This window comes from Aspergillus nidulans, chromosome V (genome assembly GCF_000011425.1).
Source record: "Aspergillus nidulans FGSC A4 chromosome V".
Taxonomy (NCBI): domain Eukaryota; kingdom Fungi; phylum Ascomycota; class Eurotiomycetes; order Eurotiales; family Aspergillaceae; genus Aspergillus; species Aspergillus nidulans.
This window is the reverse complement of record NC_066261.1, coordinates 1535960-1560008: the sequence shown is the minus strand read 5'-3', so window position 1 is coordinate 1560008 and position 24049 is coordinate 1535960. Positions and strand designations below refer to the sequence as shown.

Genomic DNA, 24049 nt, shown 5'->3' with positions numbered 1-24049 from the left:
TTGATCTGGTTCACAATTCCAACCAATGCGGTTGCTCGCGCTAATCTTGAGCGGGTGCGGACTTAAACCACGACAATTGGCCACTTCCGCGATACCATCAACCCAAAACAAATTACTACAGAACAAATATATATTTACTGCTGGCAAGTTGCTCCATTTGAGCGTGCTTGCAAGTCTGCCAAACAAGTAGGCCGCGGTCTGTTTCACAGTCGTACAGGTTCGTGTTGCTATAGCTCAGGCCCTCGCCTTCTTCACAAGCGACATTCCAAACAAGGTCGTAGCAGATGCTAACATCCTTCAGGATCTATCCATGCCGGCTTAAGCTGCAGTTATTATCCTCCGAACGTGACAACGAAGAGCGACGATAGCACACCGACCGAGCGCCTGAACCGTTATCATCTATGACTACCGCCTAGCTGGAGCATCGATCATATCGCGGTCTTTGCGAGACCTTTTCTTAGCGCTTGAGAGGACGGAACGGCCATGTCTTTTCCAAATACTCACGGCAGTCCCGCATACCCTACCTCACGGTCCCCTTCAGAAAAATACTGGCAGGCCAGTCGCAGCCCGGGAGCCAACGGGCTAGGGGGTTACGGTTTCTCCCAATCAGCCGGTGTCACGAACAACCTCAACAATTTCTTCTCCGGTGACCGCACCCTGCCCATGTACAAGGACAAACCGTACTTTGCGCCGCGCCGAACTGGCCCTAGGCTCAGGCGGAGGAGGGTTCTCCAAGGCATAATCCTTCTGCTTGGTCTTTTTAGTTTGTGGTATATTGTTACTGGGTCTAGTGATACCTACCGGTCTCCCTGGACTCCTGATACAGTTAAGGGGGAGGAGTTATGGAGGTGGGTGCAGCGCTTGGACTCAGAGCAGCCCTATGACGGTACTCCGCTGAAGGGCATTGACTGGGCAGCACGACGAGAGAAGGTCCGGGATGCTTTCATTGTCAGCTGGGATGGTTACGAGCAGTATGCCTGGGGTATGTCTCTACGTGCCTGCCTGGAGAGCAATTGTTTACTGACATTTACCGCTGGAAGGCTTTGACGAGTATCATCCGGTCACCAAAAAGGGCAAACAGATGATCGAGGGTGGAATGGGCTGGCAGATTGTGGATGCACTGGACACGTTGATGATCATGAACTTGACATCTCGTGTACAACATGCGCGCACATGGATTCATAACTCGCTACAATATGACCAGGATCACGATGTGAGCACTTTTGAAACGACAATACGCATGCTCGGTGGTCTGCTCTCTGCTCATTATCTCTCTACGGAGTATTCCAACCTTGCCCCCATTCCCGACGACGACGTTGGTTCCCCAGGGGAGGATCTCTATATTGAAAAGGCAACCGACCTTGCGGAAAGACTACTTGGGGCTTTCGAATCGGAAACAGGTATTCCGTATGCCAGTGTGAACCTCAATACATCGACTGGTATCCCGTCGCATTCAGACCGCGGCGCCTCATCTACGGCTGAGGCCACCTCCGTACAACTGGAATTCAAGTACCTAGCCAAACTGACGGGCGAGGCTGAGTACTGGCGCGTTGTGGAGAAGGTAATGCAAGTGGTTGACGCCAATCAAGCCCCTGATGGCCTTCTCCCGATCTATATCTATCCAGATACGGGAACGTTCAGGGGAGCGAACATTCGCCTCGGTAGCAGAGGCGACTCTTATTATGGTACGTGATGTCAAAGCAGTGAAGTAGATCGGTGCTAATAACATTCAGAGTATCTTGTTAAGCAATACCTTCAGACGTCAGAAGAAATATACAAGGACATGTGGGACGAGGCCCTCGTCGGAATTCGCAAACACCTCATCACATTTTCCAAGAATGCCAAGTTGACTGTCCTGGGCGAGCGACAGGCCGGTCTTGACGGCCCTCTAACCCCGAAAATGGACCACCTCGCCTGCTTCCTTCCTGGAACAATTGCTCTCGGGGCTACAGAAGGAATCCCTCTCTCTGAAGCCAAAAAGTCCGCCGCATGGACTCGCCGTAAGGACGAAGAAATCCTCCTCGCCAAAGAACTCATGAAAACTTGCTGGGCAACCTATCTAGCCACCCGCACCGGCCTAGCCCCCGAAATTACCTACTTCGACATCGACACCCCGCACGTCTCCGAGCTAGACCGGTATCCCGACTCCACGCTCGCCGCAGGCAACGCGGACAAGAAGCCCGCGGACAAAGATCTACCGCTGAAATCCCAAGCGCTGTACCCTCTCGCAGACTCAAATTCAGACCCTAACTCCTGGCGTCGCGACATTATCATCCAGCCTCAGGATAGACATAATCTCCAGCGCCCGGAAACCATCGAATCCCTCTTCTACATGTACCGCATCACGGGAGACGAAACATACCGCCACTGGGGATGGGAAATGTTCAAGTCCTTTATCAAGCATACCGCCGTCGTCGAAAGGTCGTCTCATTATGAGACCGAGTCCGGAGACGCAACGGCATACCGCATTGTCGGCTTCACCTCCCTCTCCAATGTGAACTCCGAGCCGCCTATGCAGCGCGATAATATGGAAAGCTTCTGGATGGCTGAGACGCTGAAGTATTTCTATCTGCTCTTTTCGGACCGCGACTTCATCTCGCTTGAGGAGAACGTATTTAATACCGAGGCTCATCCAATGCCCAGATTCAAGCCTACAGGGGAGTTGAGTACGGGCTGGGTCAGGAGTGCGAGGGTGCCTAAGTCTGTACCTGTATAAGTTTAGTTTCTTTTTTTTTTCTTCTTTCTTGTTTTCTATGTACGGGTGTGGCCGCTGCCGTCGTTTTCGTAGACTGGAATGTATTTTGGGATTGAGATTCGCTTGCTTCCAAAATATGTCCTAGACTGGCTGTATAAACATAAATTTGAATGCCTGAACGGTGCAACAGTCAGGTTTGACGTAAACATAACTCGGCGCGTCAATATGTATATATGTCATAAGGGATCAAGGAACATTCAGTAAATCCGCTCCAATGCAGCTGTGATCAACTTTTTGTATCCCTTAACAGCCTCCTCCAACTGCGCAACCGTAATCGATTCATGATCTCCATGGGCAACATGAATACTCCCTGGTCCGTAGAGATATCTCTTCACATCATTCTCCTCATAGACCTTCAGATTAGGCACATCAGTGCCGTAATTCACAGTGGTAATCTCGAACCCAGGCACGTCCGTATCGAGATCCTGAGGCGCATACCCACCAACACCACCATTCGGCCCCTCTGCAAATTTCACAACAACATGGGGGTTGTCCCCCGTTGCGTTAGCAACAGCCGCGAGCACAATATCCATCGCCTCCTCTGGAGTCCCTGCAGCAAGACGAACAGTGACATCCGCGTCCGCTGCCGCGGGGACAACGTTTCCCGCTACACCGGCTTCGACCCGGCCGATGTTCACCGTTGTGCGGCCGTATTTCTCGCTTGAAGGAAGCCCGCCCTTTTCAACGGGAATATCGCCGAGTTTATCGATGACCGAAAGCGCAGGGAGGATAGTGCTCAAAGCGCTTTCCCCCAGCCACGGGTATCCCGAGTGCGAGGACTTGCCAGTGACGTGCACGTGGAATGATAGCATGCCTTTATGCCCAGAGACAAGGGCAAGGTCTGTTGGTTCGCCGAAAATGATCGTCTTGTAGCCATCAACGAGGGATGAGGGCGAGTCCGGGGATGGGTTGAGGGTTGTGTTAAAGGAGAAGGCGCGCATTCCTGCGCCACCGACCTCCTCATCAACAACGAACAGGAGAGCTAAGGGCGCAGAGGGATTCTCAGCGAGCGTTTCAAGAGCTGCGACGACCTGCGCAGCAACGCTGCCTTTTGCGTCGTCACAACCCCGGCCACTGATGACAATATCTCTTTCATTATCACTGTATTGTACAGAGTATGGGATGAACGGGGGAACAGTATCGATGTGGCTTGTCAGAAGGATGGATGGTTTGGATGGAGCAGACGACGGGTAAGCGAAGACGTTGAACCGAGAGGTGCGCCCTTCGACTGGCTGCTTTATTACATTGAAATTGTGAGATTCGAGGAAGGACGCTAGGAATTCGCCAACAGCGGACTCGTTACCGGAAACAGAGGGGATTGAGACGAGGTCTCGGTGGAGGGAGAGGAAGGGTGAGGCGTCAATGATGGATTTTGGTGAGCGGTCTGCATGCGAGAAGAGCGGGGATTGTTGCTCTGTGGATGCAGTGCTGAAGCTGACGAGGGCCAGCGCGGCGAGGATGGAAAGATTCATTGCTGCTTTTACGGGATGGGCATTCTCTGGGTCAATTGGAAGTCAAGAACTCTGCCTGGAGGTGGAGGTGAAGTTTGGAGTAGTACAGCCGTGATGTCGTGATGCGGGGACAATCCCACAAGGCCAGGGTAGGCAGCCAACGGCCGTCTGAAGCTCAACACTCTGAAAATAGAATAAACTACAGAGATCTCAGTACACAAGCGACCATCCTCTCTCAATCATAATGAACCTGCATTCCACCCTGAATTGGGATCCGCTCTGCTCTTTAAAGAGCACTTGATGTCATTCATTGCTACCGCCATCATTAGATCCAGCAGTATTACACCGCCTGCGGAAACTACGGCGACCTGGAGAAACCTATAGTGCAACACGAAAATGACGCACGGATGTCGGAAGAGGTTCCCGACAGAACGATTCTCCCCGAGGCTCCAGCGTCGTCATCGTCCCCATGTTGCGTATCTATAACATCATCTTCGATTGGATAACTTACCCTAACCGAGCTGGAGATTCTGACGCACAGCTATCTTTGTGCTCAGTTCCCCGGCCAGTTGAGAGCAGAGCGGCAGTCTCACAACCGTGAGGTCCGGTATGGTCAGTCTGCAGACTATTAGCCGGGATTGAAAGAGACTACATGCGAAGTCGGACGGTAAAAAGGCCAAAGAGTCACTACTGGGCCGACCCTGAAAAGAGCATCAACGCGGGCACGCCTCCTAACGCCTCTTTGCTTGGCTTCTGTCACCCACAGGAGCCGGAACAACAATTCTGGAAGCAGGATCTTCCGGCCGTCGCTGTGGCTGTCAGGGCCTCGCCATCAGAGTTCCATCAGATTCTTGGTTCGAAAAGGTTGAGCGCAAGCATGAGGCGAACCACAGTTGCCGTTTCGTTCGCCATGTGGGTTTGACGTCGGCACCAACATTCTGGAATTGCCGTGCTGCGCTCGTCGGGATTGGACCTTGAATCCGAATTAATAATTCACGATGAAAAACGGCTGTTGACCTACCAGGATGAGGGAAAAAAAACCAGTCCCTAGCGCCGGGAGCAATCCATTTTCTCCCCCAGGGGCCTTGACTTTTCCCAGCCGTTCGAGCTCCAACCTGGCCAGGGTTCTGCTTACGCTCGTCGCTGTGAGGTCAATTAAAGATTCGACCAGTCCCTTCGGACATATATGCACCGCGCAAGACGGCCGCTGTCTCAGACACTCGCCTGCCTGTGGTCGACCTGATAGCTCATGCTCTTCTCCAAGTTGATCATCTCGTCTTGATGGGTCGCACGGCGCCGAGAAGAAACCCGACGAGTTGGACCAGTCGAGTCGGTCGGAGTCTAGACGATTTTAGTGTCAGATTCTCTTGCTGGGGGAGTGGATTTAGCCTGGGCGCTGATCGGTCAAGTTTCTAGAAGTGTTAGTTCTCGAGATGTTCAGCGTCATTGTCGGGGTTTTCTGGAGCTTCAAGTAAGGTAGAGGAGGAGTAGGTTCATTTGACGCCAGGGACAAAGTACCGTAGCTGTCGTATACAATCAGCTTAAGCTTCCTGTGACCCTGCGTAACCGACCTGAAGAGCCGACCAGTCGTGGCAACAAAAAGAACTTCTTCCAACGGAACCCTGGGACGACCGCGACTGGACGGTGGGCTCTGTCTGCGCTGCCCTGATCCATTCCATCAATATTCTATTATTATCGCCCTCGCTGAGATTTCTCTCTGACAAGAATATTATTCATTTGTGTATCACATCGCAAAGCCAGGAAGGATTCTACCCTTGATCGTTCAGGAATCAAACCCCAGCAAGAGCAAGCATTAAGAGAATACAGTCTGCGCTGTCACTGCCCGCCAGCTGTCGCTGTCTGCCAACGACCAACGCGCTCCACGTTTTCCCGGTGTCTGCTGCCCACTGCCCACTGCTGCCCTATAGACTGAATCTGATTGCTTCCTGAGGACTGAGCACGGGCAGTTTCTTTGCCAGGCAATAAGAATTGCCCATATTTCTGCGCCTGCCGCTTCCTGCCCGCAGCTTCCGCAGTTTCTTCTTCCACCCGTTCGTTGCCTTTTAGACCGCCACGTCTTTCTACTGCCACTCGCGCTGAAGAGTCACAACTTCATTCCCCTCCATAAAATTATTTCATCCTAACTCACCGAACTCATTGTCTCGTTTTCACATCCTCGACATGCCTTTGCTTCCCTGAATCTTGTCTTGATTTACCTACAGCTGCCGCACGTGAGCACCACTCTGCTGATCGGCCATTCGAACTCTAAAAATACGCCTGCATCAAGATCCAGATCCTGATCGACTGGACGAACGCAGTTACTATACATCCATACCTGCAATGCTGAAGCTTTCACAGCTTCTTGAGGCCAAACGGCGCGAGAGCAACGACAATATGGGCGATCCCTCGCCTCTTTCTCGCCAGCCTCCCCAGTCTCCTTTAACCGCGTCCACACCAGTCTCACCCGCGGTTTCTTTGTTTTCCGCCAAGGGCCACACACGTTTCTCCAGCTCCGCGTCATCTCTCGTCTCGTCTCCCGGTCATGGCAACTCAATGGATATCAGTTGTCGGAATCCCTTGACGGGTGTGAAAGAAGAAGAGCCCTACGGGTCGCAAGCGAGGGATCTCGAAGAAGAATATTTCCGTATGCAGCCCTCGCCCCCGGCCTCGTTTTGTTTTGATTTATTGTCATGGTGTTTTGAACTTGGAAAGAAAAAGAATATTTCAACTAACGCTAAACTCGCAGAGCATTTCGATCAAGGGCTATCCGGCGCTGAAGATTCGTACCTATCCACAGTCAGTACTTGCGACGGTTATAGTTTCACTGATACCGGTATGGATATGGTGCACTCTCCCAAGAAGAGACGCTCCGACAATGCTTCTGCAAACGGTCTTTCCCGCATTGGATCGCGAATATCCACTATCTCCAACCGTTGGAAGTCCAAACGAGGATCCGACGGCGCAGATGGAGAATCATTTTCACCACAGGTGCGGTCTCGAACGAACTCTTCCGCATCTGTATTTGCTGCCAGCCCAACTACAACAGCCCCTATGAGCTGGGTTGAGTCGGCCCAAATTCCTCCTTCTCCGGCAAGAACAATCTTTGAGGAGCACCTCGGCGAGTCAGGGGCGCAGCCAATAGACATATCTAAGGCAAACCAGCAAGACCAGGACGAGTGCGCTCCGCAAGCCACCACTCCTCTTCTCCCGCCGCTTATGGGTGACGATCTCGAGAACTCCGTTTCCGTGATCCAGTCTCCCTTACAGTCTCCTTCTGTTGCCGATGTTTCGAATGCCAGTCCGGATCCAAATGCACTTAGGGACCGTTTAGCTAATCTTCCGTCGCCTCCATTGTCCACCAAGCCATCCATCGCTTCTTTTAGCCGTCCGCGAGCAAGCACAATCCGAACTGTTTCTGGCGATGTGCCCCCTCTGACTCTTTCCGATCCAAATGACGAGTGGGCAATTCAACTTGGCCATGCAAATTTCACCATCCAACCAGAGCCATATGTCCCTGAAGTTTACGATCTTGAATCATTCCGGCGATTACGCAGTCAGTGGGACCTGGCGCAATGCAATTTTACTAAACATCTGGTTCGGACTGGAGAGCATTACGGTGTTACATCGAAGATCTACAAGTTGACGCAGGAGAAATGGGAGTCAATCAACAGCGAATGGAAGCGCCATTACGAAGCAATGCTTGCCCATCTTGAGGCATTGAACGGACCAGTATTGAGCACAATCGAATCCCACCGTGATCCGTGCGAACAAGTCAAGATTCCAACCCTGCACGACGACAAATTCCCCGAACTAGGCGACGGTGAGATTGTTGGGCCTATGAAGATTGCACCGGCAACTGGGCGATGTCGGGATCGGTCCTTGAAGCGAAACTTTTTCAGGTTCTTCCACGACTTGGTGTCCCGAGTGTAGGATCAATTTCGACTTCGGCGATATCGAACTCGCTACAAGCCCCGTTTCTATTTCCGGGGAAAACAAAAAACAAAAAAAAAAAAAAAAACAAAAAAAAACAAGCTGAGAGGCTTGGATGTACAACATCTTACGATTGTCCGCGCCTCTCAAACGCTATCCAGCGAGCGTGATGATTAACGTTCACTGTTTTCTTTCATGTTTAAGCCTAAGCGATCTATACAGCCACCTCATGTTTTAACCTATGTTGTGATCTGTGATCCTTGATGACTGATGACCTCAATGCGCCAGCGACTACTGACTCGCCAGGTGCAGTTCATTCCTTAATGACCACATGATACCATTCCCTTTGTGTCTTACCATATTGCATGATTACACGATAATGATCTCCCTGCATCATATTATGGTGCGGCCGTGCAGCATGATCAGTTCTGTTTTTTTTAAACACTTGTATACCTGCATGAACCGCGGATTTAACCTTTCTCTAGGGGTAAAAAAGAATTGGCAGGAGTGGCAGAAGTGGAACAGTTGCAAGGGCCTGTTGTTTACTAACCCTGTCATGCTACCCTAACGGATGGGGAGAAAGATGAACACCTGTCAAATGATGGGACCCTGTGACGCCTGTACCTCTTTTGAAGCTGTTACTTCATCACACAAGCACGGATGTATATAGAAGCATACTTAATCCTATAATGGACCTGAATCATCTTTATACTACCCGTAAACTTGCAAATCCGACCAGGGTCTGAAGTGCTGAAGCGAATAGATAAGTAGACCCTTGCAGGAGACTTTTGGGATAGATCCCAATACAGTGTGTCTACTTCAAACTGCACTTACCTGCGGTCAAATCACGACGAGTAGGAACGAAGTCCAGAGTCTGACAGCTGGTCACTCCTCGTCCTATGGGGAGGTCAGCGCTAGTAGCATGTTCCGTCGCTGCACTGCAGAGCAGAGCCAGAAGGAGGCCATAGCTCGAAAGCTTTTCTACCTTTAGCTCCACATTCAGTTATAGCTTACGTACCTAGGTCGAACGATGGAGGCGGAAGGAGGTGCGGAACCCGGGCTGAGCAACGTTGTACAGAGGATCATTTGGCTGCGTGGCGTTTGCATAAACTGGTTACTAGTCTGCCTATATGTACCCAGGCGAGTGAGGAGGGAAATTCACCCCCAAGTAAATGGAAGAGTGCCCTTTTATGGCCAGAATATGCAAGTCTGAAATAGAGTTCAATAAGCTTCCATGTATGAATTTGCAGCTATAGTAAGCAAATCTAAATGCACCTGAATCGAAAACGGATTTGAGCGACATCGCTCGAATCATAACTCCGTGATTGACCCCAACCACAGCCATCGTTCGTTTCACAGGGCGTATCGTGCACAGGGTCGAATTACATAGCAGATTATAGCAGTTTTGGAACGAGAAGAGAGGGAGAAATACTCCTCCAAGGGGCCTCACAGAGCATAGGGGCGATATAGTAGCAAGCCATATCAATCCAGCAGGGCATGCTCTCCTCGAAGATTATATCCAATACTGCTTCCAAAGATTCTTCGCATCATCATCTCCACGGAACCGAAAGTCCACGCGAAGAATGTCCTGAAACCCTTCAGCGAGAGATGGTTCCTTGAAGCGCTTGACAAAGTCGCCGAAAGCGATTCCGGGAAGAAGGGTGCGGGATTCGGGGTTCTTTTTTTGTTTATTATTAGTATTGAGCTTTGCATTGTGCTACTGGTGGTGTTCAGGATAGCAGAGGTAGACGCATAGTCATGCGCTATTCAGGTATGTGCTGCGATGTAGGGAGTGGTTCGGCGGTATGAGGGGCAGGATGCAGCCCAGAACTCAAATGTCAAAGCAGCAGCATCTGCTGGTGCTGACAAATGCACGCATGTGGGTATAGATAGAAGAGAAGTTTGACTCACAAGGCTTGTATTCGCGGCACGGACCGCGTTATTATGTTTGCAAAGCGCCGGGGGTGCAGTAAAATAAACACAGCGAATTGGCACATTAAATTCCTTTGCGACCCCGATCCACTGCGCCCTTGTTTCTACATCGGCATTTGTGTTATCTGCAGAACGAATGAGAAATGTGTCAGCAACTAATATAGGACAGCACCGGAGCAAATTTGATATGCTGGTTTGAGTGGTTGTGGCTATGAGTGGACGGGCAGAGAGGGCGATTGTTTTGGGAATAGTATCCGATGCACGCTGCGCAGTACTTGCTGCTTGATGTCGGACAAAATGCAAGGGTTGACTATTGTATGCATGAACTGAATAGGAATGATGGAGGACAGGTTTGAGTGTGCGAAGAGTCGATTCACGAGTGTCCGTCGATGCATACCTACAACCACAGATTTTTGGGCGGCAAGGTGCTCTTTGGCCACTTTAATGCATTTCGCTCGCTGATTGTCCGTCAGTTTCATAGATTCATTTCCTGGGATCTAGGAACATACGCTCTTCAGAATGTCCTGATTCACACGCTCATAACCTAGTGGCTTGAGATAGTCCCAAAAGAAGGTTGATTTCCCAGCACCCGGACTGCCACAGAATATCACAAGCTCTAGAGGACTAGTTTTTGAGAACTGCGGTAATGCTGGTGCTCAGGTCCTAGTATCAGTATAACAATTATCCCGCGTTCGTACATTTGTAGCCTCACCATCGTCAACAGAGTTATTCTGTAGGTATACAGCTGGATCGAATGCCACTACTGGCTCCGGTGCAGCACCCAGGAAGAACTCTTCCGGCGTTTTGAAGACCATGTTAGCGTTGGCGGCGAACCCCCTCGATGCTGTCAGCTACGATCATTCAACGACCTCCAAAATGACTCTGACTTACCGATCGGCTGCGGAGTGGTCTCCTGGGCGTCCGGCAGCATCCCCGACGAATATCGACTGAGAGGAATCAATGCCAGTTACGTCGAAATCGTAGTCATCGAGAAATTCTTTCCACATCCCCGCCCTGGGCTTCCTGTACTCATCATGCTCAGTTGCAGCATATACACTCAACGGGATATTTAGCTGTTTCATCACGGCCGAAACTCTCTCCTTGAACTTGTTGAAGTAACTGGAGACATTTCCTTTTTTGTCCTTTTTGAGACTGATTTTACCCTGGTTTGTGAAGATGACAACGTGGTAGCTAAAACCGTCAGTTTATCCGGCGAAGATAGGCTAGACTTTCACTCACCCGTCTGCGTTGAGTTTCTGAAGCCTTGAGGGAACATTTTGCCTCCACCACTTCCAGTCAGCAGAATCTCTAGGAAACGTATTCCCAGAGGCTGTCGCAACTAAAGTAGAGTCCTGTGAATGATAATCAATACTGATACTCTCACATGAGCGTCGGCATGATAACTTACGAAGTCAAAAGCAGCTATCTTGGGCTTGCCAGAGCTTTTTGGGGGGGGTTCGCCTGGTCCCAACGAAAACTTTCCCACAATCAATGTGTGGTTGACGATCCTCCACGAGATACTTGTTGGCTCAGTTTTGCGTTGTGATACAGGTGTGAAGAATGAGGTCGCCACGGACTCTACATGAAATTGATAGGCATGTCAGTGAAGTGAGAATGCGCGATATGCTTCACTTACTCTTCAGTGTCTCAGCCTTTCTTCTGAGAGGCGGAGGAGAGATCGATCTTGAGGCTGCCCGCTTCAGGGCTCCTTCTCCCGCCATATGGCAAGATGAGTATAGTAATCTCGCAACTACTAATTAGTAGAGTTACTCTTTAAAGCAGCTAAGTGCTAGGCTGCGCGGCTCGTTGCCTATCAGAAGCTCGATTTGCCGGCTGAACGGTTGAGCTCTGAAGATAGGGGATGCCGGAGCAAAATTTGGAGCTGCAGGATGATTATGTGGTTTAAAAACGAAAAGCAATAGTCCTCAACATCTCAGAGTTGATGAGGTCTTGGAATCTTGGACTGTGTTAAAGGATATTGAAACTGATAGTTTGACCCTAGGCATGAAAGTACAAGGCGCGTTTTGGCGCGCTGAGGTTCACGAAGTCACATGCTCCACTGAAGTTATTAGACCAGTAAGAGCAATTCACCATTAAGAGAGCAGCACTTTTGGTTATATATTATTTTTCTTTTCCAAACAACACCTATTATATGTATTTACTTGGAGTCATGCTCCGGGGTATAGTTAATGGCAATTATCGCTACCTGGCGCGCGTGTCTAGTGACAGTCGATCAGCATGCTCGAGACGGACCGCTGACTTGAGCTGCTCCCGAAGCCCAAATAAATGCTGAGAGGCCGTTCTCATCAGTTCTTGGTTACTGCCATCTTGGACTGTGATGGCAGCTTGCAGGATATAGCTCCCGGTTTTTTCCAAAGGAGCCAGGTCTCGGAACGAGGGCAGCTGTCGCCGCGGTTCATGTGGTTCCTGGCCAGTGGCCGGATATTGTAAAACACGATGCAGGAAAATTACGATGTCGTTGTAAATGAACATATCTCCTTCCACCACATACTCGGTTACGAAACTGTAGAACCGTCAACAACCCATGTCGCCCATCCGAATGAGCCCGAATAATAGCTGCGGAGTACTAACCTATATCCCCAGGCATTCATAGAAGGCACAACATCCCCTTTCGGTAGAGCAGCGCTAGCCGCCAGCCGAGCCGTGATGGTCGACCGGAAGCCTGCCTCAGGAGTGTCTCTAAATTCGAGCCTCCACGGCTGGCTGTCGTAGTCGTAGGAGCTACCTGCAGCTTCATGTGTCCCCGACATGGAAACATCCTGGCTATCAGATGACGACGGTTTTCCGTCGAAATCTGCCTCGGATAGAGGGCCGACGACCTGCGTGTAGAACATCTGCCCATTCAGCATTTTATTGAGCCGTACAATATCAGGACCCTGGCCAGTGCCGCTGCGCATGTTGGCGAGATCAGGTTTTCTAGTGGCCTTGAAGATCAAACGCCGTTCTAGACAGTGACGGGGCTGCATGGCTGTCAGCCCAGTAAGCTGCTGCAACAGCTCATGGTGTTGGTGCGACGGAACCGAGGCGAAGAGCAGAAGCTCGTGCATATTAGGTAGCAGTTGACCGCAAAGACAGCTCGTATCCGAAGATGGTCGCAAGATCGTCAAGGCCCAATCTCGGTCGGGGTGGGCAGCCGAGCGGGAAAAGCCGGGACGGTGACTGGTTTCACAGGTTCCGAGCCAAGCGCAATTGGACTTGAAGAGTTTGAAGCTGGCGGTTTCGGATTGGTATGGTTCGATGTCGAACCATCGATGTCGAGCCCCGGATTTGGCAAAAAGTAGATCCCGACGTGACTCCTATCACATAAGCTCCAATTGGTACTCTGCACGCTGCAGGATCGCGTGATTGGCTTCGGATTTTTAGAATCACGGCGCGCAGCGTCTCCAAGGCTCTGGCGTTTTATTACCGTTTCGGCGGAGCTCTCTGAGAGTCACGTGAAAAGATGGAAGTTGTCGGAGACGGGGCGGAGGACTGTGGCGCCCGGAATCTGGACTAGCAACGCCGACTTGACTTGTGCCTCCCCAACTACAGACGAGTGGTCTAGGAATGCTTGGAGGGCGCCAGGGGAATCCGGAATGGAGGAGAGATGCGGGGAGAAAGGTAAAGTGTAGCAGTCCTCCACTTTAACTCCTCACCGGTGATGCGGGTTGGGTAAAGTCACTTCGGCGCATCCAGCGAACCCCCTCTAAGCAGTTGGAGAAGGCAGGTTCCGGACTGACATTTACCCCGAAAGCGTTATCACCCCGCCAGACCGACTGCAGTTTGCGGGTAATATTGGTAATTTTGTTACACAGCCGGTAATTATTACAACACAGATTATCACACCACTCTAGCTGATAGCGTACCTTGCTTCGAACTTATCAAGCCCTCCTCCCTCGCTTCCGCTCCTCCTCTTTTCCTCTCCATCCCCTCTCTCGCTCCCTCGTCCAGCCGTCCACCGGTCCACCGTCTATCCCACCGTCTCCAGACTATCTATTGTAAATATAATAATTGCATCCGTGTTTATCCATACCACCCACTCCGCCGTTCTCCAACTGATTCACATTAACGTGATTTTTCAACTTTTTCAATAATTCAAAATGCATGCCACTACTGCTCTCCGAAACGCTGTCCGCACCCCTCTCATTCGCTTCGTCGGCAAGCGCTCTATTCCGCGTATGTACCTTGCGAGACGCGTACGAAGTACCAGCCACTAATTCTCGCGATAGAATCTGTTGACCACACTCCCCGTCCTCACCCGGCGTCTCCCACCGGTGTCCTTCCTGACTCCTTTGCGGCCTACCGGGCCAAGGCTCAGCAGCACGGTCCCCTTGGCCGTGCCTCCTTCACCCAGGGCTCCGTTGGCCGCACCCCTGGAGCTGCCCTTGGACCTGTTCAGCCCAAACAGGGCGAGTTTTTCGACCGCGCCGAGCTCCCCAGACGCTTCCACCGCCTTCCCTACACTGAGGCAGAAATCGAGGCCATCGAGACTGGTGGCGCCAGCCTCTACGCTTGATTTCGCTGACTGCGTTTGACCGGATGATTCGACGACGATATCCAAGACACGGACGATGGACGAGTGGCATGCTGATACGCGAGAGAGGCGCTACACAACCCACTGTCGCTTCGCAATTATACGAGGCTGATACGCTTCCTAGTGAATGCGAGCCTTAGTGCTATACTAAGACCCGGTTTGTCCGCGGCCTTTGGACTTTCTTTTCGACTTTTTTTGTTTATGGCGCAGGCGGTTTTGCTAGTCTTCGTGCTTAGCGGTTCATTTTATTCTTCTGGCGCGCATCATGCGGGATATGTTGTTATCAGGTTATTGAGGTCATAGATGGCTAGTTTGGAAAAGTATGGAATGGAGCAAGTCTCACATTCATGTCCATATTCAAGTCTACAGTAATTGTGACTGACACACGGAAATGTTCTGTTGTAGCCCGTAGATTCACAGCATCGATAGTAATCAGTAAACAGTATTATGTTTCCACATCCTGGGATACTTTGCAAGCGTTTCCTACTCTCGGCCACGTGCATCCGCCTGATCGCCTATGGTAAAGCTTAAGCGCCGCTTCGCATAAACACCTCCAATCAACTATCTGGCGGCAACCTAGATTTCGTTTCATCTTCATTAGTCCTCCATGACATGGACATGCGGGTTATCAACGGATTTTATTGCTTGCATTTCAATTGTTCATAAATATGGACACTAAAGACAAGAAAATCTTCACTTTCAGCGAGGTCGACGAGCTTGACCACCCAACGTCGACCTATATTTACTCTGTGCCATCATCAGGCACCCTGTCCCACAAGGGTGGAGAGAAGGACACAGTTACAGGCCGCATAGATATAGTAGTGAGTCTTCAATAGCCAATCCCACCGCCTGACCTACCGCAACTGACAGACACCAGCATGCATCTACACCCTCGAAATCATGGTCTCTGAGCTCGCTGCGCGACGTATTAATCGAAGTATTTCTCCCTGCTGGATATCCACATAGCGTCAGCGATGACTATACCGCGTAAGTGATTTGGGGTTGCTCAGATTGCAGTAGCACTACTTACTGACTAGATATCAAATCTTCGTAAGCTGCTCCGTGCCATGCATACACTGGCATTACTTACCTATAAGGACTCTCTCCAAGCATTCAGCAGCTCCATCGCGGGCCTCCTAGCATCCCGAGCCGTACTACAAGGTCAGCACAACATCCCATATCCATATCCACGCATTTGCATAGAGCTCTAGCTTAGCCAACCATTCATGCAGGCGTCGGAGTCGGTAATGCCAACGCCTCCCCAACCTCCGCTCTCCTCCTGCACATCTTGCAGGATACATCCGGCCGGATCGCGACAATCCTCTTCGCCCACCGCGTGGGTACAGCCCTTGAGCCCGAGTGCAAGATGTACCGCTTCGCGGCGGATATCTTCAACGATCTCGCTATGTTGCTGGACTGTTTCTCCCCGATGGTCCCGGCCGGGTTCAATCGAGTCACTGTCCTTAGTGCTGCTGGTGTGCTAAGAGCGCTTTGCGGTGTTGCAGGGGGCAGTTCCAAAGCGAGTTTAAGCGCACATTTTGCGCGATGGGGAAATCTGGCCGAGGTGAATGCGGTACGTTGGTCTCCAGCTCTCACTGCGCTATGCTCCCGGTATCAGGCACTGCAGGAAGGCTAATCATTCTCGTCGAGTTGTGGGCGGATAGAAAGACTCATCCCAGGAAACGGTTATCTCCCTCATCGGCATGCTCGTCGGCTCCTTCGTCGTCTCTCATATCACCAGCTTCACGGCAACATGGCTTACCCTGGTCTTCCTTCTATCCATGCACCTGTCACTCAATTACGCCGCCGTCCGCTCTGTCCAGATGACGACACTGAACAGACAACGAGCCAATATTGTTTTTTCGACTCTTCTCTCCTCAGACCCGGACCTTGCGGATTTCGTTTCGAGCCCTAGCCGAAAAGACGAGCGACGAGCTTCGCTCAAGCAGCAGGAACATACTCACCAGAATCCAAACCATATCAGACCCATAACCCCAGAACAAGTCGCCAAAGAAGAACGGATATTTGCTGCCGGCGCTGCACTAAAGTGGCACTCTCCCCCCTCCCAATTTTCCTCTTCATCAAGGCTATTACCTGAAGTACAACTTCTAGGATCGTGCCAGGTTGGCGTCTCGCTACGGCAGTTCTTGTGTCAGGCGCCTTATACTACCAGCTCGACATCCAACACGCTGAAGACGGACCTTCCACTAGAAGAGATAACGACCCTCTTTCATGAAGAGGAGTATATCCTTTTTCTCACACCGAGCAGCAAAATCACTTTCCTGGGGCATACCACTACCGGTTTATCTGCAGCGGTCCTCATCAAACGACGGGATACCAGCGCCAGCACGGGTTTACCAAGCCTAAAATCCAAATCAAATCCTCACCTCAAAGCATGGATGCACGCCCTTTTCGCCGCAAAGATTCTGGCTTCGTCGTCGGCCTGGAGCTCCCACACTAGGTCATACGACCTCCGTAGCTCCAATACACTGCATGTGGAGGATATCCTCAGAATCCTCTCCCGCACATTGAACTATCTTAACGAGGGTGACCGGTTCGAAACGTATATTGAATCCCTCAGGAAAGCCGGGTGGGAAGTTGACGGTGATGGCGAGGGTTCTGGATCCGCGTTGGAGACAAGGATTGGAAGAAGAGTTGTTGTGTCTTTTAATTCCTAACGAGGTACTCTTGGCTACGCGATTGACACTAATGAGCGTACTACTTGAGTTAGAATACGCTGTGAATGGTAGATGTTACGCTGGAATAATCACACATTGGGTATCTAGACTCGTATAGTAAATGCCATGCCAATGCCAATGCGGTGTAAATAACACACAGAAAATGCGTATGTCAGATATAGAAACAATGCAATCAGAGCTCGCCATCAGTAATATGAAGACTGAAGGCGAGTGGTATGGGTTATTGCTCGCCATGCATGATGCATGATAAAGACCAGACAGACCGTCTTTAAAAGAACAAACGGGAAAAAACCAACGCCAGGCAGAATGCCTCCCTTTCCATATGGACCGTTCTATCTATTCTTTTGCAAACCGAATGCTCGCTCACTCGCTGAGAATAACGCCTGATAAAAATGCTTTCGTGGAAAAATGCCGGTGCATTATGCCGTCCATTCGTGTCGGTTTAGACATGGCCCGTTCCCGGGGCCGGAAGAAAATCGTGGTAGGTAATCATTGTACGAAATCGGCTTGTAACGTTCTATAAGGTGAAGAGTTTTGAGTCGGAAATGTTTTTTGAAGCGAAGGTGTGGTGGTGATACCACCGGAAGATTGTGCCACGACGTTTTAGTCATTCCTCATGGGGGAGTCGCATACTTTGACTACCGCCGCCCCGTCTCTTGAACCCGAGCTTCATACCCATTTTCTTCCAGGGGTTATCCATGCGGTTCTTCGGACTGCCTGTCTGCATGCTGGGCTCGCTAGAGGGCGGGGTCGTCGGGGGGGTCATTGGCTCCCCAGCGCTCGACTGCATACTGCCAGAGTCGTCAGACAAACCAGCTGACCCAGATTCCCCACTTGCACTTGACGGCTGGTTTGACGATCGATGAGACGATTTGCCAAGCGAAGTGACCGCATTAAGGGAGAAATTGGAACGAGAAAGGCTAGAAGGCGGGCTCGAAGAAATGGGGGATCCCAACTCCCGCGATTGCCGGGGCGATAGGCGCCCCCCTTTCGATCGGACTCGCTTGACTGCGTGCTCGTCGAGACTCGGGTTGGAGACAATTGTGACACCACCATCGTCCTGAGAAAACAGAGGTTCCGAGAGTGGGTAAACATGGGCCGAGGATGAGTGGGCGTTCAGAAACGGCATGAAGATCGACTCCTCCATCAAGTCGTGAACAAGTTTAACCGCCGCGTCAAGCATCGAAGGAGGAGGGGGGATAGAAGAGTTGGCATGTCGAAGAATATCATCACGGACCTCACTCGAAACGTTGATTTCGCGCGGGGATCCAGGGAGAATGTACGCTGATAAAAGTCGTTGCCAGAGCATACGCAGATGTCGGCTCTCCGAACAATCAGCCTCGATCGGAAACTGTCCCAGTTGACGGCTGAGCTCATTATATGTTTCCCGATACCGCTTTGCATCCAATGTGAATTCTAAAGTCTCGAGGCAATGATTCTGCGAGAGATAGGCCATGAAAGCACCGAGCGTGTAAGGAGCAGGTGCCGTATTCGCGAGCACCTCATCAAGAGTCGGACGCATCGGACAGAAGGTGCCCTGAGGAACAGCCAGACTAAGCGGGCGTGAACCAGAGGCGTCCATGTCCTCGTCCGACTCGGTATCCGAAGATGACGAGGTCGGGGAGAGTTCTGGAGTAGAAGTGGGGGAACTGTGCCAGAAGAGTAGAGGAGGGTGTGAAGACTTCTTCTTCAGCATCGCGCTTAGCGGTCGTCCCCTTGACTGAACGTATCTTAAGAGTGAAATTATTGCACTCTGTCCCCTTACCCGAGACAAGGGAGGGTAAGCCCGTCTCGCTGGGGGGGTTGTAAGGAGTAGAAGACACGTCGACGTGCCGGTGATCAGGGTTCAGATGCGAGAAGCCGAGAGGAAACGGATGGTGTGACTTGATACTTTCAGATGATTCTGATCGAAGTGACGAGGACTGGAGGAAAAGGAGGGCGGTTAGTGAGGGAAAAGAGAGCGAGGCCGCGAGAGAGATGAATCATTGGTGGGATAAGCGCATCCCAAGAGTGATACAGAGCCAAGGGAAGAGAGGAAAGGAAAGATAACGATAGATGGGGCTATTACTGATGACAAACAGAGAGTCAAGAGTAAGAAAAGGGAGAGCGGGCGGGCATATAACGGACTGAGGAGGACTGAAAGTCAGAGTGTGGAACTGGAACTGGGAGATGAAGTGATGTGATGGCTGCCGCTGATCAGCCAACTTTGCTGGGGTCCACTTGGGGGCTAGTCTGGACTCAGCGGGGGCGTACAAGCCAATCACAGCAATCCACTCAGAGCCAGAACCTTGCCAAACGCCCGCCTATCAGGCCGAGGTCGGTGCCCCACTCAGATAAGTCGATTGGCAGCGATTTGAAGAATGATGCCATTTCTCTTTCCAATTCATTATTATGGCCATAGTCAACTTGGCGGGACAGTGGAGGGGATGGATCTGAAGATCGTCCTCCCAGGTTGTGCTCGAAGAACCAAGAACAGGAAACACGGGGACTACTCACTGTGATGCAATGCAGTGCGGCAGAATGCTGCAAGGAAGTCGCTCAGAAAAGCAGTAAATCGCTCAGGTTGGGCACGGGGTGGATTAGGTATGTAGGTAGTAGTAGTGGTCGGCGACAAGCATTGTTTACAGAGTTTGTGTATCCTAGAAGACTATCATCCAGGAACAGGGACTCGTGCAGCCTTATGTAGGGTCACAGCCAAAACATCGTTTGAGGGTGGCAACAAACTAGAAAATTTCCTTGCAAAACATGGGAAAAATCGGGTGACACCTACAACTGGCCGAGATCAAAGAACATTTGATTACAACCTAGAGTGAATCAATTGCTATAGTCTGCTCCTACAAGGCTTTTATCGCTTTATCGGCCTTCGGTTCCCACTGCAGAGCGAAACATTGAATGATGTTCGTAGATGCCAAATCATAGTTTTTTTATGGCCTGCGGCCCGTTAATGCTGAAGGAAGATTCCCGAGGCCGAACTGCAGCAGAAGGGCAAAGCGAGGATATCAGCCTAGAAATCAGTCCCTGACGGCTGACACTGAAGTTTGAGAGGCGTGAGACAAAAGGGCACGACGGCCTGACCGGGGTGGGGCAGACCCTAGTTGGCTGATGGCTGCAGGATCTGCGGATCGCCAAGAAGACGGTGCTTGAGCCTTTGAGGCAAGGGCTGGCTGCTGTGTTTACTGTGCCGACTTGATCTTCAGTCATTATCATTATTATCATTATTTTTATTATTATTTCCTTCTGTCACATTTAAGTTCATGAGCTGCTCCAGAAACGAGAAACATCGGACAGTTGCCTGTCACACCTCGTTTTTCCCGCTTACCTGGCTCTGCCCCCGGTCGGATCCGACCTACTGCTCTCCTGCCTAATCTGACCCACGCTATACCACAAGGGTCTTAGGTCTACTCCGGTAGTCGAGGCCTCTGGCGTCTACGCAGAAGGCTCTAGGCTCCTAGTTCGCAGGACCAACCCTGGCTGATGCCAGCAGTAGTATGCTAAAGGCGTCTGTTGGCGCTGAGACTCAACCTGACTCACCACTCATTATTCCCGATGCTCTTTCAACAGCGGCAAGGCTGCAAGGGCCTGCAGGTGGATGCAGGATCAGTTGTACAACATTTTGAGTGACAAACTCGGCCTACGAGAGGGTGGGTTATCTGTCTCGTTCTACGAAACATCTCGATCTTGCTCGATGTTCTCGTGAGGTCCCCATACACCTAGCTACAACTCATGAATTCGAGTCAGAGATACGGCTGCAGGCGCCCAAGTGGAGCCTTGCCTTACCACTTGTGGCTGGCGTGCGGCGAAACTAAAGAGAAAAACAAAGGAAAAAGAAAAAAGAGAAATGGGGAAAAGAAAATGGAAAAATGCAAAAAAAAAAATGCAAAAAAGTGCAAAGGACAGACTAACGGTTTCCAGAAGCCCGCAGAACAGGCAAAGAATTTTCCAAAGAAGGGAGTCCCTGTCTTGGATGGCCTTGTCTCTGGCGCGCCTCCAGGGAAACCCTGGCCGCGTTGGTCAATCAGATGACCGTTCGGCCCGCCCACGCTATGGGATTCGTCAGGCTAGTCAGCGCCCGCTGCCTACACTGACTCTCTGCGCTTCAAGCCTTCAGGATGAGGTTTGCGTGGCCATAACCCTACGGGCCCATAAAAGAATTAAAATGTGCCAATAAGGGCTCGACTGGTGGCGCGTACCCCACAAAGATTTCCACTGTCTACAATCCACAGACAACATGATCTCTGTCCTCCTTACTGCTCACACGATTGCCCTTTCTTATATCGTAATCACGTCAATTCAGTCACCTAGTGATGGCGGAGAATACGCAATATCTGCACAGACAGATAATGTAGGAGTAGGGGATTCTCCTGTCTGTTGACTACCTCGACATCAAGAGGCTTACGTACCCGCAGAGACGAGCGTTGCACAGCAGACTGCTGGCAGACTATCAGCAAGAAGGGATCTCAGTGACACAGCAGAAGACTCGATCAAGACAAGCCCGATAACTGCTCAGAATATCGTATCAGAGTACCGTCAGGAACCAAACAAGCTCAAGACGTCATTTCTGGATCTTCAGGATTGTGCGAGTCAATCTGAAAAAATGCGTAGATCTTCTTTAATCTGGATCCCAAAATTCGGTTTAATCCACTTACTGACTCGCACAATCATAGAATTTCTCAAACGCTGCACATGGGCAAATTGATACCACTACCCTGTAAGTTCATTCCTCTAAAGAAGTATGGATACCGTCTGGCAGGTCCCGCATTCCAGAACATTGCTGGAATCTCGGACCGCCACATAAAAGCCCTCATCTCACCATAAAAGGTATCGGGCAACGGTGGCGACTCAGTGTAACCTGCACCCTGTCCATAACGGTCAGGGGAGCCAGAGTATTTTCAGAGCATCCATGAGAATTCTCCGAGAACCAAAGCCATTATTCTTCATAAAGTTCGGCTTACCAACACTCAAGCCACATCTGAGTTGGAGTGATATGAGCTGACCCAACGACGACTAATCAGTATCACAGAGGCTCGGAACACAGGACAACTCCGATAGACGTCTATCTGACTTCAAGCCGGTTTCCATGGAAGCGCGACTAAGAACTCTCATCCCACCCGCTCCACCATCACGGAACATATCCACCGTGTTCCTCGGTTGCAAGCCGAATTCTACGATTAGGTTCATAGCCTTACGCTAAGTAGCAGGTGCATAATCAGTTGGTCATCCTCGTACCACGAAAAATTTCAAAACACGTCAATGTAACCTATCACCCTAGGCGCCTCAGGCAGAGACAATCGACTCTTCGAGAGAGCAGTAGTATCGTCTGATGAAGAGTGTCCACCCCGATGTTATCCGTACAAGACTTGAGCAGACTTGAATCTAGACTTCTGTGGAGAAGGCTCATGGTCCACCTCTTAACAAAATATTTATGTAACTGTTTCTGCAGCTTTTCCTGTAACCTGATTGAATAAATCGCGTTTGTGCCTCCGCTGCCGCGATCCACGGAGCTCGCCTATGAGGGCTTCGCTACTGTGCCTGTGCTTCGTGGCCCTATTATGGATCTTGGACTGCCGACCCTTGCTGCCCTACGAAATTAGCACTGATACGACGACGCGAACGGAGATTGAAGGGGGGGTGGAGTTGCGACGATGATCTCATGAATCGATGGGGTTTTCCCAGCGTCTGATGAAGATCATTGACGTTGCCGTTCATCTTACTGCAGCTCTGTACGGACCTTGATCGGTCGGTGCGCAGTCCGAGTCACGTGAGTCGGCATCTTCCGACTCTTCTCTCTACGCAGCCCTCTACGGAATATCCTCAGCAAAGCCAAGAGCTATTTCCCGCGGGATTCCGAGCATCCCGGCGGAGAACGCGAACAAAGTACCATGACAACACTGCTGACGGCAGGGAATTTCTGCCGCGACCGGGCCCCGTGAGGTTATGGCCCAAGTCCGGATGCCAAAGGCTGGAGCTTGGAGCACCGTGGCTTGACTCTCAAACACTTGACGGTAGGCGGGAGTCTGGACTGAGTTTATTGCTAGGGTTGACCCCGCTCCATCCCAATTGATGGTTTATTCAGCAGGAGCTGCATGGACATGGGTGCATATTCCCAAGACTGATTGATCACTGCAGCGGTAGCGGCATCCAAGACGGGTTGGAGCCTGACGCAGCTGCACCATGACGGCACCGGCATGAAAGCTTCCGTCGCTGATCGTATCAGACTAACAGCTTATTGCGCAATGTCAGTGCGGAAAATGCGACGTAAGGATGATTGTCGAAGGGCTCAAGCTACGTAGAACTTAGGAGCATGAGCTACTGCGCTCCATTGTCGTGTTGGTTGGGGGATGTGTCAGAACCCGCCTGCATTCTGCGCTACATCTGGAACGGGACTAACCTGCTTCTGCAGGCGCTATCGGAGGAGTTACCATTTTGTTGTCTGTCTTCCAGTGCCAACCTACGGGAAATCGGAAGGCCGTCTTATGTCGATCCAGGATGGGATCGCCTCTAGCTCTGCCTGTAGCCCATAGGCTATAGGCTGCGGGGTATTGAGCCAAAGAGTCAAGAGCTGCACTGGCCTAGCAAACAACCTGGGCTTACTCGTGAGATATGAAGGGTCAGATGCAGATGCGTGATGAGCAACACTAGGCACGTTTGGTTCTATCTTGAGGAGTCGAGCTGGCCTCAGCTGGTTATCATACGATATGAATCTCGGCCATGTCTCGGCGAGGGAAAGTCATTTATTTGCGACATAACA

General features: G+C 50.9%; 10 protein-coding genes across 10 annotated transcripts, besides 1 other annotated feature; 6 read left to right on the top strand and 4 right to left on the bottom strand.

The window, feature by feature from the left end:
- Positions 1 to 24049: part of a sequence feature (contig 1.98 826..565485(-1)) that runs on past both edges of the window.
- Positions 129 to 2716, top strand: ANIA_05748 (glycoside hydrolase family 47 protein; the record flags this gene model as incomplete). Its single annotated transcript, XM_658260.2, has 4 exons — positions 129 to 217; positions 302 to 982; positions 1041 to 1685; positions 1734 to 2716. The coding sequence occupies exons 2-4, from the start codon at positions 484 to 486 to the stop codon at positions 2714 to 2716; spliced, it is 2127 nt and encodes a 708-aa protein (XP_663352.1). The 5' UTR covers positions 129 to 217; positions 302 to 483.
- Positions 2953 to 4430, bottom strand: ANIA_05749 (M20 family metallopeptidase; the record flags this gene model as incomplete). Its single annotated transcript, XM_658261.2, has 1 exon — positions 2953 to 4430. The coding sequence occupies exon 1, from the start codon at positions 4225 to 4227 to the stop codon at positions 2953 to 2955; it is 1275 nt and encodes a 424-aa protein (XP_663353.1). The 5' UTR covers positions 4228 to 4430.
- ANIA_05750 (uncharacterized protein) lies at positions 6547 to 8136 on the top strand (the record flags this gene model as incomplete). The annotated part of the gene is made up of 2 exons (XM_658262.1): positions 6547 to 6850; positions 6953 to 8136. The coding sequence occupies 2 exons, from the start codon at positions 6547 to 6549 to the stop codon at positions 8134 to 8136; spliced, it is 1488 nt and encodes a 495-aa protein (XP_663354.1).
- On the bottom strand, positions 8731 to 12042 carry ANIA_05751 (putative DNA 3'-phosphatase Tpp1; the record flags this gene model as incomplete). Its single annotated transcript, XM_658263.2, has 12 exons — positions 11705 to 12042; positions 11477 to 11646; positions 11308 to 11420; positions 10960 to 11259; positions 10781 to 10905; positions 10578 to 10717; positions 10466 to 10526; positions 10048 to 10193; positions 9663 to 9814; positions 9151 to 9226; positions 8971 to 9121; positions 8731 to 8771 (listed from the first exon to the last, which is right to left on the bottom strand). The coding sequence occupies exons 1-12, from the start codon at positions 11787 to 11789 to the stop codon at positions 8731 to 8733; spliced, it is 1560 nt and encodes a 519-aa protein (XP_663355.1). The 5' UTR covers positions 11790 to 12042.
- On the bottom strand, positions 12271 to 13136 carry ANIA_05752 (protein srb5; the record flags this gene model as incomplete). Its single annotated transcript, XM_658264.1, has 2 exons — positions 12271 to 12592; positions 12661 to 13136. The coding sequence occupies 2 exons, from the start codon at positions 13134 to 13136 to the stop codon at positions 12271 to 12273; spliced, it is 798 nt and encodes a 265-aa protein (XP_663356.1).
- Positions 14005 to 14957, top strand: ANIA_05753 (alpha-ketoglutarate dehydrogenase subunit KGD4). The gene is made up of 2 exons (XM_658265.2): positions 14005 to 14244; positions 14298 to 14957. The coding sequence occupies exons 1-2, from the start codon at positions 14169 to 14171 to the stop codon at positions 14582 to 14584; spliced, it is 363 nt and encodes a 120-aa protein (XP_663357.1). The 5' UTR covers positions 14005 to 14168; the 3' UTR covers positions 14585 to 14957.
- ANIA_05754 (RUS1 family protein) lies at positions 15271 to 17280 on the top strand (the record flags this gene model as incomplete). Its single annotated transcript, XM_050612257.1, has 6 exons — positions 15271 to 15423; positions 15480 to 15589; positions 15640 to 15652; positions 15700 to 15763; positions 15835 to 16175; positions 16267 to 17280. 6 exons carry the CDS (start codon positions 15271 to 15273, stop codon positions 17278 to 17280), a joined length of 1695 nt encoding a protein of 564 aa, XP_050468199.1.
- ANIA_10725 (uncharacterized protein) lies at positions 17353 to 17786 on the top strand. The gene has a single exon (XM_050612256.1). The coding sequence runs from the start codon at positions 17402 to 17404 to the stop codon at positions 17546 to 17548; it is 147 nt and encodes a 48-aa protein (XP_050468198.1). The 5' UTR covers positions 17353 to 17401; the 3' UTR covers positions 17549 to 17786.
- On the bottom strand, positions 17909 to 19899 carry rgsA (the record flags this gene model as incomplete). The annotated part of the gene is made up of 2 exons (XM_658267.2): positions 19798 to 19899; positions 17909 to 19223 (listed from the first exon to the last, which is right to left on the bottom strand). The coding sequence occupies exon 2, from the start codon at positions 18995 to 18997 to the stop codon at positions 17909 to 17911; it is 1089 nt and encodes a 362-aa protein (XP_663359.1). The 5' UTR covers positions 18998 to 19223; positions 19798 to 19899.
- ANIA_05756 (uncharacterized protein) lies at positions 21530 to 21997 on the top strand (the record flags this gene model as incomplete). Its single annotated transcript, XM_050612255.1, has 2 exons — positions 21530 to 21643; positions 21692 to 21997. 2 exons carry the CDS (start codon positions 21530 to 21532, stop codon positions 21995 to 21997), a joined length of 420 nt encoding a protein of 139 aa, XP_050468197.1.

Coding starts and splice junctions, on each gene's coding strand:
- ANIA_05753 (XM_658265.2), top strand. CDS start 14,169: ATGCATGCCACTACTGCTCTCCGAAACGCTGTCCGCACCCCTCTCATT. Junction 14,245..14,297: donor CGGCAAGCGCTCTATTCCGC/GTATGTACCTTG, acceptor TTCTCGCGATAG/AATCTGTTGACCACACTCCC.
- ANIA_10725 (XM_050612256.1), top strand. CDS start 17,402: ATGCCATGCCAATGCCAATGCGGTGTAAATAACACACAGAAAATGCGT.